This window comes from Ascaphus truei, chromosome 6 (assembly GCF_040206685.1).
Source record: "Ascaphus truei isolate aAscTru1 chromosome 6, aAscTru1.hap1, whole genome shotgun sequence".
In the NCBI taxonomy this organism is placed as follows: domain Eukaryota; kingdom Metazoa; phylum Chordata; class Amphibia; order Anura; family Ascaphidae; genus Ascaphus; species Ascaphus truei.
The window spans coordinates 106,438,948-106,454,628 of record NC_134488.1 but is presented as its reverse complement, the minus strand read 5'-3'; the positions used below and the strand labels follow the sequence as shown (position 1 = coordinate 106,454,628).

The window sequence follows — 15,681 nt, the reverse complement described above, 5'->3', positions numbered from 1 at the left end:
TATATATATATGTTGTGGTTATTTTGGGGGTTCAATATGAGCTTATAGGGGTCCTGTATGTTTTACAATTCTACGGTGATGTTCAGTCTACTGTTGTAAGAATACAATGATATAAATTGACTCTGCACTTCGAAGTACGACATAGTAAAATAAGGAGGAATAATCTAACCCTGTGTTTACTCGATTTTTATCAGTCAAAGTTCTAGTGTACCAATATTGGTCCTCTGGATTTAATGCCAACGTACCTAATGAAAATGTGCAACAGAGGCTAGAAAACTTGGGGAGAGCCCAAAACTATGAAAGATGCAGTCATGAAGTGAGAATTCCCCAAAGACAGGTAGAAAATGTTGAAGGTCCATATTTTGTCTGTTATTGGGAGTCACTTTTTGTACTTTTCACCATCTTCTGTTATGTATAAAGGATATGGTTTGATCATATACGTACGTGCGCCTCCAGTTGTAGAACAGCAACATTAACCCTCACATACAAGGAAATCATGCATTTTTCTATAGTGGATTATTCGTTACATATGCATGTACACATCTAAGCACATGTACACAAAACCCTCAGGGAGTAGAAATAAGTAGTTAGGCAGAGTATTAGAATTCTCTGTAGAGATTGTGATGGGAGAGAAGGTGAAGAGGTGTTGCATGAAAATACCAATGCCCAATTTGTCTGTCCCTGTGGACATTGTTACCCTTTTTCTGTGAAGCAGGTTATCTGGATATGATGCTGTGGGAGCAGAACTCTGGTCCAATGCTCTTGACAGTACAATCGGTGTAGTCGGTATTGCACAGGTTACACTCGCAGCTCACTGCTACAGGATAAGTGAAGAAGGGATTTGTGCCTGGCTGACAGTATGGGAGTATGATGGTGACATAGCGCATCTCCTTATAGGTGCAGACATGCTGGTAAATTGATAAACGGGCATTCTTGAAGACCGGCTCCTGATAAAACAAGATCGTTGTTGGGTTATACTAAGTTACAGTTGCACACCCACTTAACATATACTGGAGTTGGAGAAACAACCATTGTCATATTCATAGTTTACAAAACTTTTTTTTAAATTATAATGAATTGGGTTGTTTGTAGTCGATTTAAATGATGACCTGTCAGCTTCCTGCTACCAATAAACATGATACAAACAAACAAACAAGGTCTGCCGCTCAACCTAATTCACGGATCTAGTAGTACAACTGACGGTGCATAAGGGAAAACTGTGGCTTTCTCACTCCCATTTTTTGTGAGTTTGATTGATCATCTTCAGTCCTATATCTACCAGGACTGTTATTTTGAAATATACTCAGGATATACGCTGGATTATCCCTGGGAGTACCTGGGAGTACCAGCTTCCTAGCGTATCCATCATCCATATGCTGTTTCTCTCTCACTCAGGGGATTTTATTCACATATGTAAATACAATTTGTGGTGTGTAGGCGGTCACTGCAGCAGGAATTCAAACGCAAACGTGAATGGTTAAAAACAGCTTTATTAACCTAGAATGCTGCGCATCACAGAGATCACTCTGACGCATTTCGTTCCTGTGTGGAACTTTATCAAAATCTTTGATAAAGTTCCACACAGGAACGAAACGCGTCAGAGTGATCTCTGTGATGCGCAGCATTCTAGGTTAATAAAGCTGTTTTTAACCATTCACGTTTGCGGTTGAATTCCTGCTGCAGTGACCGCCTACACACCACAAATTGTTATTGCTACTTTTGGCGGAGCACGCAGGCTGCTACAACGGAGCTGGGAGCTGGTCTTCACTTCCCTTCCTGATGACTGCACTTGGATCCGCCCCTTGTACTTGTTCCAGGGCTACTCAGGATCGCTGATTTGGCAGTGCAGTTCCCATTCATCTCCAGCGTAGCTGTCGGCCCTCGGGGATGACGTCACGAACCAGCGCGACACCCGAGGAGACGGGACCGGCCGAGCACAGGCAGTGAACAGACCGGGTCGTTTCAGGGCAGCAGGCGACGGTTTCGTGAGTACACGGGAGAGGTAGCTTATGGTTGCCTCTTTCCCTGTCTCTACACCTTTCCCTGTGCAATAGCCCCCCACCCGGGTATCATCTCTCATTCTGCCGCATGCTGCTGCAGTTGCCGGTCCCCTCTAACAGGATCTTTATGCCTGTGTAGCAGCCTTCCTTGTTCTACACGTGTCTGACATTGTCTACATACACCCAGATTCACTTATGGATTTTTAGAAGCACCGGATCACAGGGGTTCATTCCCCCACAATCACCATTGACATATGTAAATAGTTTATTCACATTGTTATTAGTATTGCATATACTGTATGTTAATAACATTTTATTATTTTTAGTGGAGTTTCCTACTAGCTACTGTAGTTCTCATATATACCTGATATACAGTAAAACATTCTGGGTATATTATACCCAAATATATATTCTGCTACCTACTGTATGAGTACAATCTAAGCGGGAACTCTTTTATGACCCCCTGTGCGGTTTCTCATTGTACACCAATAAACATTATTAGAGAAATGCTGCACACCTCAGAGTAGAAAAAATAGTAATACAGTTACCGGTGCTCCAGTGTTTGCACGAAAGCCTGCAATCAGTCCTGAACAGATGAAGAAAGGAACAGAGGGCACAACGGATTTAGCAAATTCAAACTCATTTATTGAGCCAACACGACGTTTCGACCGGGATAGTCTTTTTCAAGTGACAATGGCATAAATACATTCCCTTGTAACAACATATAAATAGTGCACTAATTGAACAGGTTGCATTATGGGGATTTGGGGCACTATTTATATGTTGTTACAAGGGAATGTATTTATGCCATGGTCACTTGAAAAAGACCATCCCGGTCGAAACGTTGTGTTGGCTCAATAAATGAGTTTGAATTTGCTAAATCCGTTGTGCCCTATGTTCCTTTCTACACCAATAAACATACCATAAGTAGCAAAAAAAAGGGGTAACTCTCCCTATGTTCTGCCCATGACATCTACCTATTACCTCTTACTCTGGCCTACAAGACTTCTCCTGTGCTTCACCCTCTCTTTGAAATTCCCTACCATGCACTATCAGACTCACCCAGCTTTCATACAATTGAAAACTCCCTGAAAACTCACCTTTTCAAGGAAGTCTATCTAGCATACCTCTGTAGCCCTGATGTAAATTTTCTCTTTCTGGCCCCCCTCCGCGAGTGCCGTGCGGTAGCGGGTGCCGCCGGAGGCTTTGACGGACCCGCCGGCACTTCGCGAGGGTGGGGGCCAGTGCAGGGAGCGGTGCAGGCTGGTTGCCGGGGACGCGATCGGGCCGTCGCTAGGGCCGCGATCGCGTTGCCACCGGCTCGGCGGCTGGAGGAGAGTGCGCCGCCATTGCGCGTTAGCTCGCGCATGTGCAGTAGGTACAAAGTGCAGGGAAGGCCCCAGAGAGATCGCGCGAGGGCAGGACAGGGAAGAGAGAGAGTTAGGCGGCCATTAGGGGTTCGCGCATGCGCGAGGGAAGCGCGCACGCGGCCCCAATGCTTTAGGCAGCCCCTGGGAACTACAATTCCCAGGAGGCTTAGGGAGACAGGCATCAGGTGCCTGAGTGTGGCCAATAGGGCTGGAGGAAGCTCAGCCCGGGAAAAGAGATACATTTCCCGGGCTTTGCAACAGCAGTCAGGCAGAGGAGAAGGAAGGAGTAGGAAGGGTGCAGGGAGCGCGTGGCTCCTGCATCAGGTAAGGGTTCTCCCTAGATCCCCAGGCAGGCCCCAATTCCCGGGTAAGGGTAGGGGGTAACTGAAGAGGGACGGCCATAGCTAGGGAGGTGACCCTTACGTGTGGAAGGTGCAGTTTGGCAGTGCCACAGTGGATAGTGCTGTGGGCACTGTCAAAGAGGCACAGTGTGCTAGCAGTGGGATTGCTGCGGGATCCAGGTGGCTGTGTGTGATTGCGGCTGTCTGGGTGTGTGTCGCTGCATGTGCTGTGCGCAGTGCGTGCAGTGTGTGTGCACGGTGTGAATCCCTGCAAGCTGACAGGGTGAGCTGAATGTTGGCTGCAGGTGTGTTAGGCTGCTAGGATTAGCAGATACAGTTGAGACTGGGTAGCTAGGGGAAGGGGGGCGGTTATTGTCCACAGGCCCTAGGAGTTTTCCCCAAGCCATCCCAGGTTGCGGTTCTTCAGGGACAGGCCCTAGGTTAGGGTTGCTGTCACTCTAAGTAGTAGTTAGCGATAGGAGGAAGCGGCGGTTGCTGTTCCCATGCGGTTGGTGTTGCCGTGGTCCGGTTGCAGTTCCCGTTGAGCGGTGGGACCCTCGTTGGGGTCCACCGGCAGAGTACCTGGAAAGGATCAGACGGACGTCTGACCCTTTGAGAAGAAAGTTGCGATCCCGAGCATCGGAGTGCTCGGAAGGTATCTTCATTATTATAAAGTGCACCAACTGGGCCCTAGCTTAATATAGTGACTGCGCAGTCACCCACGACCTCCGTAGGAGTTACGAGACATTGGGTGTGGGGTGATCACAGGACACTTGGTTGGGGAACACCAGACATTGGGTTGAGGTGATGTGGGTAGAGCATCAAGTTATGTTATGTGATGTTATGTAATGAGTTATATGTGTGTGCTAAGTAAAGTGTTAGTTATTGTTTTATCGTATACGTGTGTCATTGTATTTCTTACTCAGGGCTATCTTTCCTAACGGGGGATCCTGGGTAAGTGGAGGCGCTGCACCAAGTAAGGGTAAGGGTTTCCCCAGGCTCCCAGCTAGCGGAGGCTCAGATCTCCTGGAGCCACACAGGTTATGCAGTACCAGTAGTCCCTTAGAGCAGGTGTGTTGCAGGGAAAGGGACCGGTTAGACCACGAGGGGCCAATGTGAGATTGGGTGGGTCGGCCGGTTCACAAAAAGGGCTACATTTGGAGGCGCTGCTGAGAGATCAGACCTGGGGTGCCCTGTACATGTTTTTCTAAATTTGTGTCCTATTTTTGTTCCGCCATGGGGAAGCCCTCAAGGAGGAGGAAGCCACGTGCTAAGTTCCCGGCCGCGCGGGAAAATGTTGCCAACAGTTATCCAGGACTGGCGGGAAAACCCGAGCCCCGCCCCCACACTGTGAGTGACTCAGAACTGAGTTTGCAACATTCCCCAAAAGACTGTGCTGCCCCTCCTCTAGAGTCCACCAGGGGGAGGGAGTGTCGTGAGCAGAAATCAGCCAATTCTGTTCCCCCTAAGGAAAGCAAGGGATGCCGAGAAAAGCACCCTTGGCTGTATAGAGTCGTACGGGCCCCCCATTTAGACTTGTCAATGGTGGTGTGCCCGTGTGCATTAAGAGACTGGAAAGCGACTGGTGGCTGGGTGGACGGGTCCCCTGAGTTAGCCGTCGCCCTCACGATGACCGTGGTAGACGGGGAAGAATGCCTGCACGGCCGTCTGAATGACTGTGAGTGTGCCGTTGGTGAGCTGACCCAAGGGCCTAAGTGTCCTGACTGTGCGGCGCAGTTCCTGCAACCCAAACCGCCAGCGGCAGAGGACTTTGTTGCAGAAATGGAGTGTTCCATCCCCGAGGATGAGAGAGACTGCCAGGGGTTACACCCGGATGTGTATGAGCCCTGGAATTTGCCAGGAATGGAGGTCACCACGCTAATGTGCCCCTGCCTGAGTGGAGCCCTTAAAGATGGACTTGAACCATCTCAGTTACAGTTAGGTTTCAGGTCAACTGAGGTGGATGGAGAGACATTTACCCAGTGTTGGAGCCTCAAATGTGGCTGTAATCGGAGGGAGGCACTGGCATGGGAGCCCCAATGTGAGTGTTGCGGGGCCTGGTTCCTAAAGCCTGTCCGGCCCAAGGCGGCGGAACCAGCCGATGAAGAAGAGGAGGAGCCGGACCTCTCTCCTGAAGTAAGTGATGCGTGTCCCCAGTTTGTTCCACTTCCAGAGGCCGCCGAGGACCCGTGTGTCCAGACCACTGTTGCAGACCCTCTCAAAGAGGACGTGCCAATGGAAGAACCAGAACCACAGATTCCGGAAGGCCAGGGTAAGGTGTTTATACCCCTGCCCTTGTGTGATGAGTCCAGCGACCAACCGAGCGTGGTGATGCGCCTGTCGGCGGACCACTCCAGTGAGGTCACCGAGGCGACCACCTCAACTGATACAGACCAGGATGTGGGCCCGTGTGCCCTGCAACGGCCAGTCCGGCCTACCATCGAGGTACCAGCGGTCCCAGGCTTGGGATCAGTACCTGGCGACAACGACGGGGGTAAGTTGACTGCCCCAGGGGTGTCGGGTGTGAGCTCCCCGGTGATCGTGGAGCCTGGTGACTCCAAAGGTAGGGTCACCCGGGCGATGGGCTCACCCCGCCATCGCGTCCTGGTGGAAGTGTCTCCCCCAGAAGATCTCTGCGGATCGTGGAACGAATCCGACCTCATGAAGGTATCCGGTGTAGCGGACCGGAGCGACACATACTCCTGCGCGAGGAGTCTCCAAGCTTGGCCTTCTCAAGACCCGGGCCTACCCGAAGAAGTGGTGCCGTCCGCGGACGAAGTCACCGTTAAAGGGATTGTTGGAGCGGACAAAGACTCTGTTGAAACCACTCTAGTAGTTGTGGCCTCTCCCCGGTGCGCGATGGAGCGCTATGTTCGCCATGTGGTGGATCGAGGAAAGAGACTGAGCCTCCCTGTCTCCCGTGAGACGAGACCGGAGGATCCGGAAAGGGTCAATACCCCGGACCCCTTACTATTTTTTCTGCGAGGGGGAGAAGGTGGGTTGGTGCAAGGGACAGGTCTTGAGCTCCAAAAGACTCACAGGAGTCAAGGTGGGATACCCTCACCCAGTCTGTTAGGGGCACTCCAATCTGAGACTCAGCTGGCCTCGGGTATCCATATGAGTATTGATGACAAAATGCATGTTACATGTGATGTGATTTATGCCATGTATTTTCCATTATATAATTCTCTGTACGGTTGCTACCCAAGCGAGGCCGTTGGGATTCTGCGAAGGGGAGAATGTAGCCCTGATGTAAATTTTCTCTTTCTGGCCCCCCTCCGCGAGTGCCGTGCGGTAGCGGGTGCCGCCGGAGGCTTTGACGGACCCGCCGGCACTTCGCGAGGGTGGGGGCCAGTGCAGGGAGCGGTGCAGGCTGGTTGCCGGGGACGCGATCGGGCCGTCGCTAGGGCCGCGATCGCGTTGCCACCGGCTCGGCGGCTGGAGGAGAGTGCGCCGCCATTGCGCGTTAGCTCGCGCATGTGCAGTAGGTACAAAGTGCAGGGAAGGCCCCAGAGAGATCGCGCGAGGGCAGGACAGGGAAGAGAGAGAGTTAGGCGGCCATTAGGGGTTCGCGCATGCGCGAGGGAAGCGCGCACGCGGCCCCAATGCTTTAGGCAGCCCCTGGGAACTACAATTCCCAGGAGGCTTAGGGAGACAGGCATCAGGTGCCTGAGTGTGGCCAATAGGGCTGGAGGAAGCTCAGCCCGGGAAAAGAGATACATTTCCCGGGCTTTGCAACAGCAGTCAGGCAGAGGAGAAGGAAGGAGTAGGAAGGGTGCAGGGAGCGCGTGGCTCCTGCATCAGGTAAGGGTTCTCCCTAGATCCCCAGGCAGGCCCCAATTCCCGGGTAAGGGTAGGGGGTAACTGAAGAGGGACGGCCATAGCTAGGGAGGTGACCCTTACGTGTGGAAGGTGCAGTTTGGCAGTGCCACAGTGGATAGTGCTGTGGGCACTGTCAAAGAGGCACAGTGTGCTAGCAGTGGGATTGCTGCGGGATCCAGGTGGCTGTGTGTGATTGCGGCTGTCTGGGTGTGTGTCGCTGCATGTGCTGTGCGCAGTGCGTGCAGTGTGTGTGCACGGTGTGAATCCCTGCAAGCTGACAGGGTGAGCTGAATGTTGGCTGCAGGTGTGTTAGGCTGCTAGGATTAGCAGATACAGTTGAGACTGGGTAGCTAGGGGAAGGGGGGCGGTTATTGTCCACAGGCCCTAGGAGTTTTCCCCAAGCCATCCCAGGTTGCGGTTCTTCAGGGACAGGCCCTAGGTTAGGGTTGCTGTCACTCTAAGTAGTAGTTAGCGATAGGAGGAAGCGGCGGTTGCTGTTCCCATGCGGTTGGTGTTGCCGTGGTCCGGTTGCAGTTCCCGTTGAGCGGTGGGACCCTCGTTGGGGTCCACCGGCAGAGTACCTGGAAAGGATCAGACGGACGTCTGACCCTTTGAGAAGAAAGTTGCGATCCCGAGCATCGGAGTGCTCGGAAGGTATCTTCATTATTATAAAGTGCACCAACTGGGCCCTAGCTTAATATAGTGACTGCGCAGTCACCCACGACCTCCGTAGGAGTTACGAGACATTGGGTGTGGGGTGATCACAGGACACTTGGTTGGGGAACACCAGACATTGGGTTGAGGTGATGTGGGTAGAGCATCAAGTTATGTTATGTGATGTTATGTAATGAGTTATATGTGTGTGCTAAGTAAAGTGTTAGTTATTGTTTTATCGTATACGTGTGTCATTGTATTTCTTACTCAGGGCTATCTTTCCTAACGGGGGATCCTGGGTAAGTGGAGGCGCTGCACCAAGTAAGGGTAAGGGTTTCCCCAGGCTCCCAGCTAGCGGAGGCTCAGATCTCCTGGAGCCACACAGGTTATGCAGTACCAGTAGTCCCTTAGAGCAGGTGTGTTGCAGGGAAAGGGACCGGTTAGACCACGAGGGGCCAATGTGAGATTGGGTGGGTCGGCCGGTTCACAAAAAGGGCTACACCTCTAACACCCAATTCACCCCTCCAATGAGATGTAGGATTGGACCAATCTCCACACTATGCAACAATCCCACCCACAAAGCTTAGGGATCAGCTATCGGGCTGGACCATACTCCAACCTGATGTGTTTCAATATTGTCCCTCATTCCCTATAGAGTGTAAGTTCTCACAAGCAGTGCCCTTATTACCTTTTGTATTGGTTTGTGCATGTTTGTCCTTATTTGGTTTGTCACTCTGTTTATGTAATTTACATCCCTGTTACCTCATTGTACCGCGCTGCGTAAATGTTGCCGCTTTATACATGACAATAAAATAACTCATTTGGATACAAACTCTTATTAGTTATTACAAAGGGGCTAAATGTCAGCAAGTACTGGCATCACAAAAATGTGGAAGTGGTTTTCACTGTTTACGTCACTTATTACTTTGAAGAGAATGGAATAAAGGCATAATGGCTTAACACATCTGGTCTCTGGTTATAACTCAAGAGGCTCTCACTTTTTGTATCTCAAAACGTCTCTAAATAACCCTCTCCAGGGGGTTTTACCCCATCTCTGTCATTTCTTTTCTGGCCTCTTACATTCCACCAATCATGGTTATGAAAAATAGAAAAGTAATAATGAATGATAATCTTTATTGTGTGTTAACACTGATAATTCCCCCAAAGAATTCTTCTGGTCCTCTGAGTAAGGTTGTACAATAGATGTCTTGTCATTGAAGCAAGACTCACCCTTGTCTGGCAATAACCACTGCAGATAGAGGTATAGATGGTCACACACATTGAGCAGTTCTCTTTCTCACCAGGGATGGTGGCATTGGTGGGGTGACACATGCTCTGCCCTTGCACAGCAGACAAGTATACAGCCAGAAGCAGTAGTGCCACCTGTGACAATGACATCCTGTGTTGGCATCATTAGTAAAGATTATTAGTGTACATAGATTACATGTAATTACAAACAGGAATTGGCAACTGTTAATATCTAAAATGCACATATTTGTAAAGTGACTTGTGACTTTTCTGAATATGTGGGAATGACTACTTATAAAACAAATGTAGCAATATTTAGAACGAACCTAAACATTACTACTATACACAAGATATTGTTTCCGTAAAAAAGGTTTCAGCCACCACCCAGTGGCATGTCTGAAGCCCAAAACAACACATGGCTGGAAATACAAGGCACGTATGGTTCCATATTTATTTACTGTATATGGTTTTATACATGTAGCAAAGGTTATTGCGTGTGAGTGGGGGGAATAGACAATGCATCTATACAGAAGCCTAAAGCTGGATCTACAGAGCATCATTTATGAGTGTGCTGAAGAGTACAGTATTTAGAATCTGAAGAACAACATTTAAGATGCAGAGTACAGCATTTCAGCAGTAACTTTAATAACAATACAATACTAGTTAACCGAATCCTATATTAATTACTAATATGCAATGTTAGATCCAGTGCTTTCTGTGAAAATGCAGTTTGTAAGACTTGCCTTACAAGCAAGAGAGCTCGAACCGGAAGTGAGATGACAATGCCAGTTATCAGGTCCAAACTGGTCACCTTGCTCCACGATGTTCTCATTTAAATTATCAGAGCTGAATCCGCCCCCATCAGGTATTAGGTGCTGGGAGTCCGTGTGGGGATGTGAAGGTTACAACGCTCTTCTTATCATGTTCGCTGGAACGGATTACTGAATTACTGCTGCTTACAGCGTGATGGGCCTCAAATTCATGTAAGGAAGAGTTAAACTAATACAGAGGCAGCCATCATATCCTGGTCTTAATCCACCGCTCTGCAAAGTATATGCAGACATGTTAAGTAATAACATGATTAAGGTGATTTATTTTCTTCAATGATCCTTTCAGTAGCCTATTGAGTGTGTCTTCCCAAGATCCTAAGTATTGCTCTTTTATTAACATAAAGAGGAGATCTGTGAGGTTTGAAAGCTCTGTTCACTTAAATTCCATGGATGAAAACTCTGGTGTTTGTCCATTTATAAGTTACCACAACCTACACCAAACGTCCTCAGAACCTATGAAGAACTTAGAAAAGTAACGCCATAGAATATTTAAGGGGGGCTGTGACACTCCATGTCGAAATGCTTTAAAAAGGGCATAGGTGGATTTAGAAAAGGAGCAGGTGGACCAACTGGGGCGAAGGGCGAGGACGCAGCTGAACGATGAGGGTGCACCGTGATTCTGCCGCTACCTTAATAAGGCTGTTGCGGAGATGCTGGTGGTAAGCTTTAAAAGTGGTTTCTGGATCCCCTTTAGGAAGGTTGAGGTCCCCACTGTGTAGGTGGAACCCGAGATCGCTGGAGATGCACGAGGAGGCATCGAGGGTAAAGTTGTTGAAGGAATTTTAGGGCGGGTAGGATGGCGGGTGCGTTTACTCATTTTACGCTACCCGGATTGAGGATGTCTCCTCTCTGGGTGGTTCCGAAAAAGGAGCCGGGCGCATACATCACCTGTCATACCCGGATGGGTTGTCGGTAAATGATGGGATTGATAAGGGGTCGTGTAGTAATCAGTAGGCGTCACAGGGCCAGGTATCTGGTAAGGGGAGCAGACGGGCACATTGATGGTGAAAGCTGACAGTCAGCTTTTTGGTTACTGCCCCTGAATCCGGCGTCCACCTTTGGGGTGTACTTTGGTGGCAGGTGAGGGGGAGTTCTTTGTGGATCTCTACCTCCCAATAGTTTTTGATCTTATGTTTTTCTTTTAAAACGTTCAGCAAGGGATGTGGTCAAGATTGGGGGCATCCTTCACTATTTGCATGATTTATATGTGGGACGGGACGGTTCCGACATCTGCAGGAGATTAATTGGGGAGTTCCAGGAGTTGATAGGGTGTTTCGGAGTGCCGCAGGCAAAGGAGAAGTCGCAGGCCCAGCGATGTGCATTAGATTCCTGGGAATTGAGATTGATACAGTGAAAATGGAGTATCGTCTTCTGCCCATGAAGCTAGCTGAGCTGAGGGCTCTACTGAGATAATTTATTGAATTAAAGTAGGCCACATTGAAGCAGTTCCAGTCTCTGCTGGGCCATCTGAATTTTACAACTTGGGTCCTTCTGGCTAGTATCTTTGGGAGGTGCTTGGTGTTTGCGATTGCGGGAGTGAAATCATTGCACCATTTCATCAGGGTGTCATGGAATGGGAAAGAGGACATTAGGGTATGGGATGTCTTTTTGGGGAGACTGAATGGCAGGAATCTGGCATTGCACAGCGTAGTGGAAAGCCAACAAATAGAGCTCTTTACGGATGCATCACGGGGGCATTCTTTCAGGGATGCTGGTGTGCGGAGATTTGGTCGGCGGATTGGGTTTATGGGGAACTTGACTTTCCTGGAGCTGTTCCCTGGTGGTGGCAGTCAAGCTCTGGGGGGCAGAACTGGCTAACATGGAAGTCATTTTTAGGACAGACAATATCGGGGGATTGCAGCTGTGAATGGGATATCGGTGGTGGTCAGTCTGCTGACATAGTTGGTCTTAAATGTTTGGACCATCAAATATGGTTCAGGGCAAAGCATGTCTCGATGTTAGAAAACCGGAGAGCAGATGCTCTTTCTCATTTTCAGTTTTCAGTGTTCCGGAAGGGACCTCAGCGAGGGAACTTTGCCTGTGGAGACTACGGCAAGAAGTAGTACAGAGGTAATGGAGTTGGTGCGGGCGTCAGCAGCCCCGGGTACATGGTCCGCATATACTAAGGCATGGGAAGGATGTCAGTCCGGGTTAGGGTAGAAGTCTGAGGAAAGGGGAGCAGGGGCTGTGGAATATTTGATTTTAAGAAAGCGGGATTCGGGGAGGTTCAGCTTCGGCAGCGGAGACGTTTTTGTCACCTGTCTTCTTTTTCTTAAAGTTTGAAGGGGAAAGGGATTTTAGGAAGGATTTTGTGATTCTTAGGGTGAGTGCAGGTTGGAAGAGAGTAGCTAGAACCAGGGATGAGCGGGCCCTGATTTCGGCAGCCATGCTGGAAAACATAGTGGGGGCGACACAGGTTGTGTGTTATTCAAGGTATTAGGCAAGGCTATTTAGTGCGGCCCTGCACACTAGCTTGTTAGTGGGTTACAGCAGGAGTGCGCAAAGTTTCTGAGGTGCCCCCTCCCTTTGTGCCCATCCCCAGCGCTTGCACCCCCTTTCCTGTGACCCGGCGTCAAATAACGCCACGGGTCATGTGACATCAAGTGAGCTCAATGGGGTATGTTGCACACCAAATTAAAAAAACTAATACATACAGTTTACCGGTGCTGTTGGTTCAATGAGTACCTGTCAGGGTTATTCCAAGGCAATATTCAGGAAAAAGGGCGATCCAACGCTCTACGAATTTGATATCAAGAAAATGTATTAGTGCCACACAACATTTGTGGGTGACCGGATTTGTCAGATCCCAATATATATATTTATTTATTTTTTTACATATTACTTACCAATTTTGCATTTCAACACTTATTGCAAATTTTAATGTAGTGCAGAATATACCATATATTCGTTCTAATGCCTCCTTATCTTACAAGAAATACATAATATCAGCTGACAAGCAAGAGAGTTCTCTTTCTCTCCTAGGTCAGCCTCTGCCTCTGTCCTCCTGAAAGCCTTCAATGGCTTGCCTATTAACTATAAAATTCTCCTTCAAGCCCTGAATTCTTAACCCCCCTCTTACATCTTGGCTCTAATCTTCCACTATTCCCCTTCTCGTCCCTTACACTCTGCCCAAGGCCGCCTTCTCTCTGGTCCATTTGTCTCTACAGCACTCTCACTTCTGAAACCTTTCTCACTTTTGGCTCCCTAGGCCCCCCAGATCCATCAATTCACATCCCTCTCCATCCTCAACTTACACCTCACCTCTTTATGGAAACATTGAGTTAGTTTGGGCCTGTAGCATTTGCACCTATTGTATTCTGTACGTCTCCCATTATTCCATTTAGTTTGTTTAACTTCTGGCTTAAAGACCTTGTAAAAGTTTGTATATTATCTCCCTACAGTGACATAGCTAGACATGGACAGGCCCCCGGGCAAAAAGAATTTCAGGCCCCCTTAATATTAATACTGACTAATATTTTCTCCCTCCCCCCATCCTCTCCCTGATCCTCTCTCTAATCACCTAAGCCCTCACCCCTCATCATCAGCTCCTCCTCACCAGCTCTCCCCCTCATCATCATCATCAGCTCCTCCTCGCCATCTATCCCCCCTCATCATCATCAGCTCCCCCTCACCATCTCTCCCCCTCTTCATCACCAGCTCTCACCATCAGCTCCCCCTCACCATGTCTCCCCCGTCATCATCATCACACCCTCACCATCACCATCTCCCCCTAACCATGTCTCCCCCTCATCATCATCTCCCACTCACCATCTCCCCCCCTCATTATTATCACCTGCTCCTCACCATCTCTCCCCCGTCTTCATCTTCATCAGCTCTCCCCATCACCATGTCCCCCCCTCATCAGCTCTCCCCTCACCATCATCAGCAGCTAAACCTCACCATGTCTCCCCTTCATCATCTTCAGCTCCCCCTCATCATCTTCAACTCTTCCTCATCATCTTCAACTCTCCCTCACCAGCTCTCTCCCCTCATCATCTTCAACTCTCCCTCACCAGCTCTCCCACTTCATCATCATCATCATCATCATCATCAGCTCTTCCCCTTCCCTTCAAATATCTCTCTCTTCCCCTCAAAAATCTCTCTCAGCTCTCTCCCTCATGCCTACCTAGGCGGGAGAAAATGATAAGAGGAGCAGCCGGTAGAGGAGTGTTGGAGTTGCGCGTGGCAGCAGACACCAGAATTAAGAAAGACTTCCGGGTCAGACTGCTAGAGGGCGCTCCTCCCATGCCTTGCTGATTCCTCTACCTGCATCTGCCTTTCCTGGTAGCACAGAGTCAGACATCCACCATCCTTTGGCTTATACAGAATAGATTCTCATGGTTAGTATCCTTCAAAACAGACTCCCTGACTTGCCTTTAAAGTAGATCTGAGATCCGCATGGGCTTGTAAACTCAAGGTGAATTTTTAAGTAAAAATGCCTTTTTAGTTTTGGAGCTCTGGAATTCCTGTTATATTCCTTGTATGGTGACTTATCCCTTATTAATAAATCAATAGGGGTGTAATGCCTCTGGTAGTGGGACCTGGTGAGGGATTACAGATGTTAGAGAGAAGTATAAAAAAAAAAAGCTGTGTGTGCTGAGCACGCGCATAGTAAGTGAAACTTATTTGTGTGTTTTTGTAGCTCTAGTACGAGCACGATACTCACGCACCCTTTTTGTGTTAGTTTTAGCCATTTTTATTTTTGAGATTATTTTGAGATTATTTTTTTGAGATTATTTTGAACGTAATTTTATTTCTGCGCATAACTGTGAATTCCTCGTGTGTCTGTGTGTGTGAATGTGAGTGTCTGTGTGAATGTCTGTGTGTGTGAATGTGTGTCTGTGTGAGTGTGTGTCTGTGTGTGTGTGATAGTGTGTATGCATGTGACTGTGACTGTGTGTGTGTGTGACTTGTGACTGTGTGTGACACAGGGGGTGTGGGTGGGTGGTCAGTGCTCCGTGTCCTCTTCTCCTCTGGTGCTGCTGCTGCCCATGCGCGACTCCTGCACATCACCCTTCGCACATATCCCCCTGCACCTCACATCACCCCCCTGCACCTCCCCTACACTTCCCCTCACCCCCCTGCACCTCAGATCATGTCGGCAGAGCAGGCAGGACTGCGCGCGCTCGCACGCAGCGGCCACCGGAAGTGCCGCACTGCTAGAGCGTGCAGTCTTGAGAGTGGGCTGAGGGGGAGAGCGGGCTCGGCTCGAGGCGGAGAGGGAGAGCAGACTCGGGGGGGAGGGAGAGCGGACTCGGGGGTAAGGAGAGCGGACTCGGGGGTAAGTACACATATCGATACATACAACAGGCATTAGTGGGACTATAGGGTTTTAAATTAAAACAGTGGTGCTCTGGTACCATCACACTCCTACCACTGGTGGAAGGGAGGAGGACCCAGTCTGTTCTTTATTGAT

The 15,681-nt window shown here is 49.2% G+C and overlaps 1 protein-coding gene across 1 annotated transcript; it reads right to left on the bottom strand.

The window, feature by feature from the left end:
• Window positions 1-443: 443 nt before the first annotated feature.
• On the bottom strand, window positions 444-14,462 carry LOC142497597 (lutropin subunit beta-like). Its single transcript, XM_075605617.1, has 4 exons — window positions 14,392-14,462; window positions 12,951-13,001; window positions 9,418-9,586; window positions 444-947 (listed from the first exon to the last, which is right to left on the bottom strand). Exons 3-4 carry the CDS (start codon window positions 9,583-9,585, stop codon window positions 717-719), a joined length of 399 nt encoding a protein of 132 aa, XP_075461732.1. The 5' UTR covers window position 9,586; window positions 12,951-13,001; window positions 14,392-14,462; the 3' UTR covers window positions 444-716.
• Between the last annotated feature and the right edge of the window lie 1,219 nt (window positions 14,463-15,681).

Bases quoted from the DNA above. Each gene is read 5' to 3' on its own strand.
- LOC142497597 (XM_075605617.1), bottom strand. From the start codon at position 9,585: ATGTCATTGTCACAGGTGGCACTACTGCTTCTGGCTGTATACTTGTCT. The intron at 948-9,417 runs GTGAGTCTTGCT...TTGTTTTATCAG, and splicing joins GTGGTTATTGCCAGACAAGG to GAGCCGGTCTTCAAGAATGC.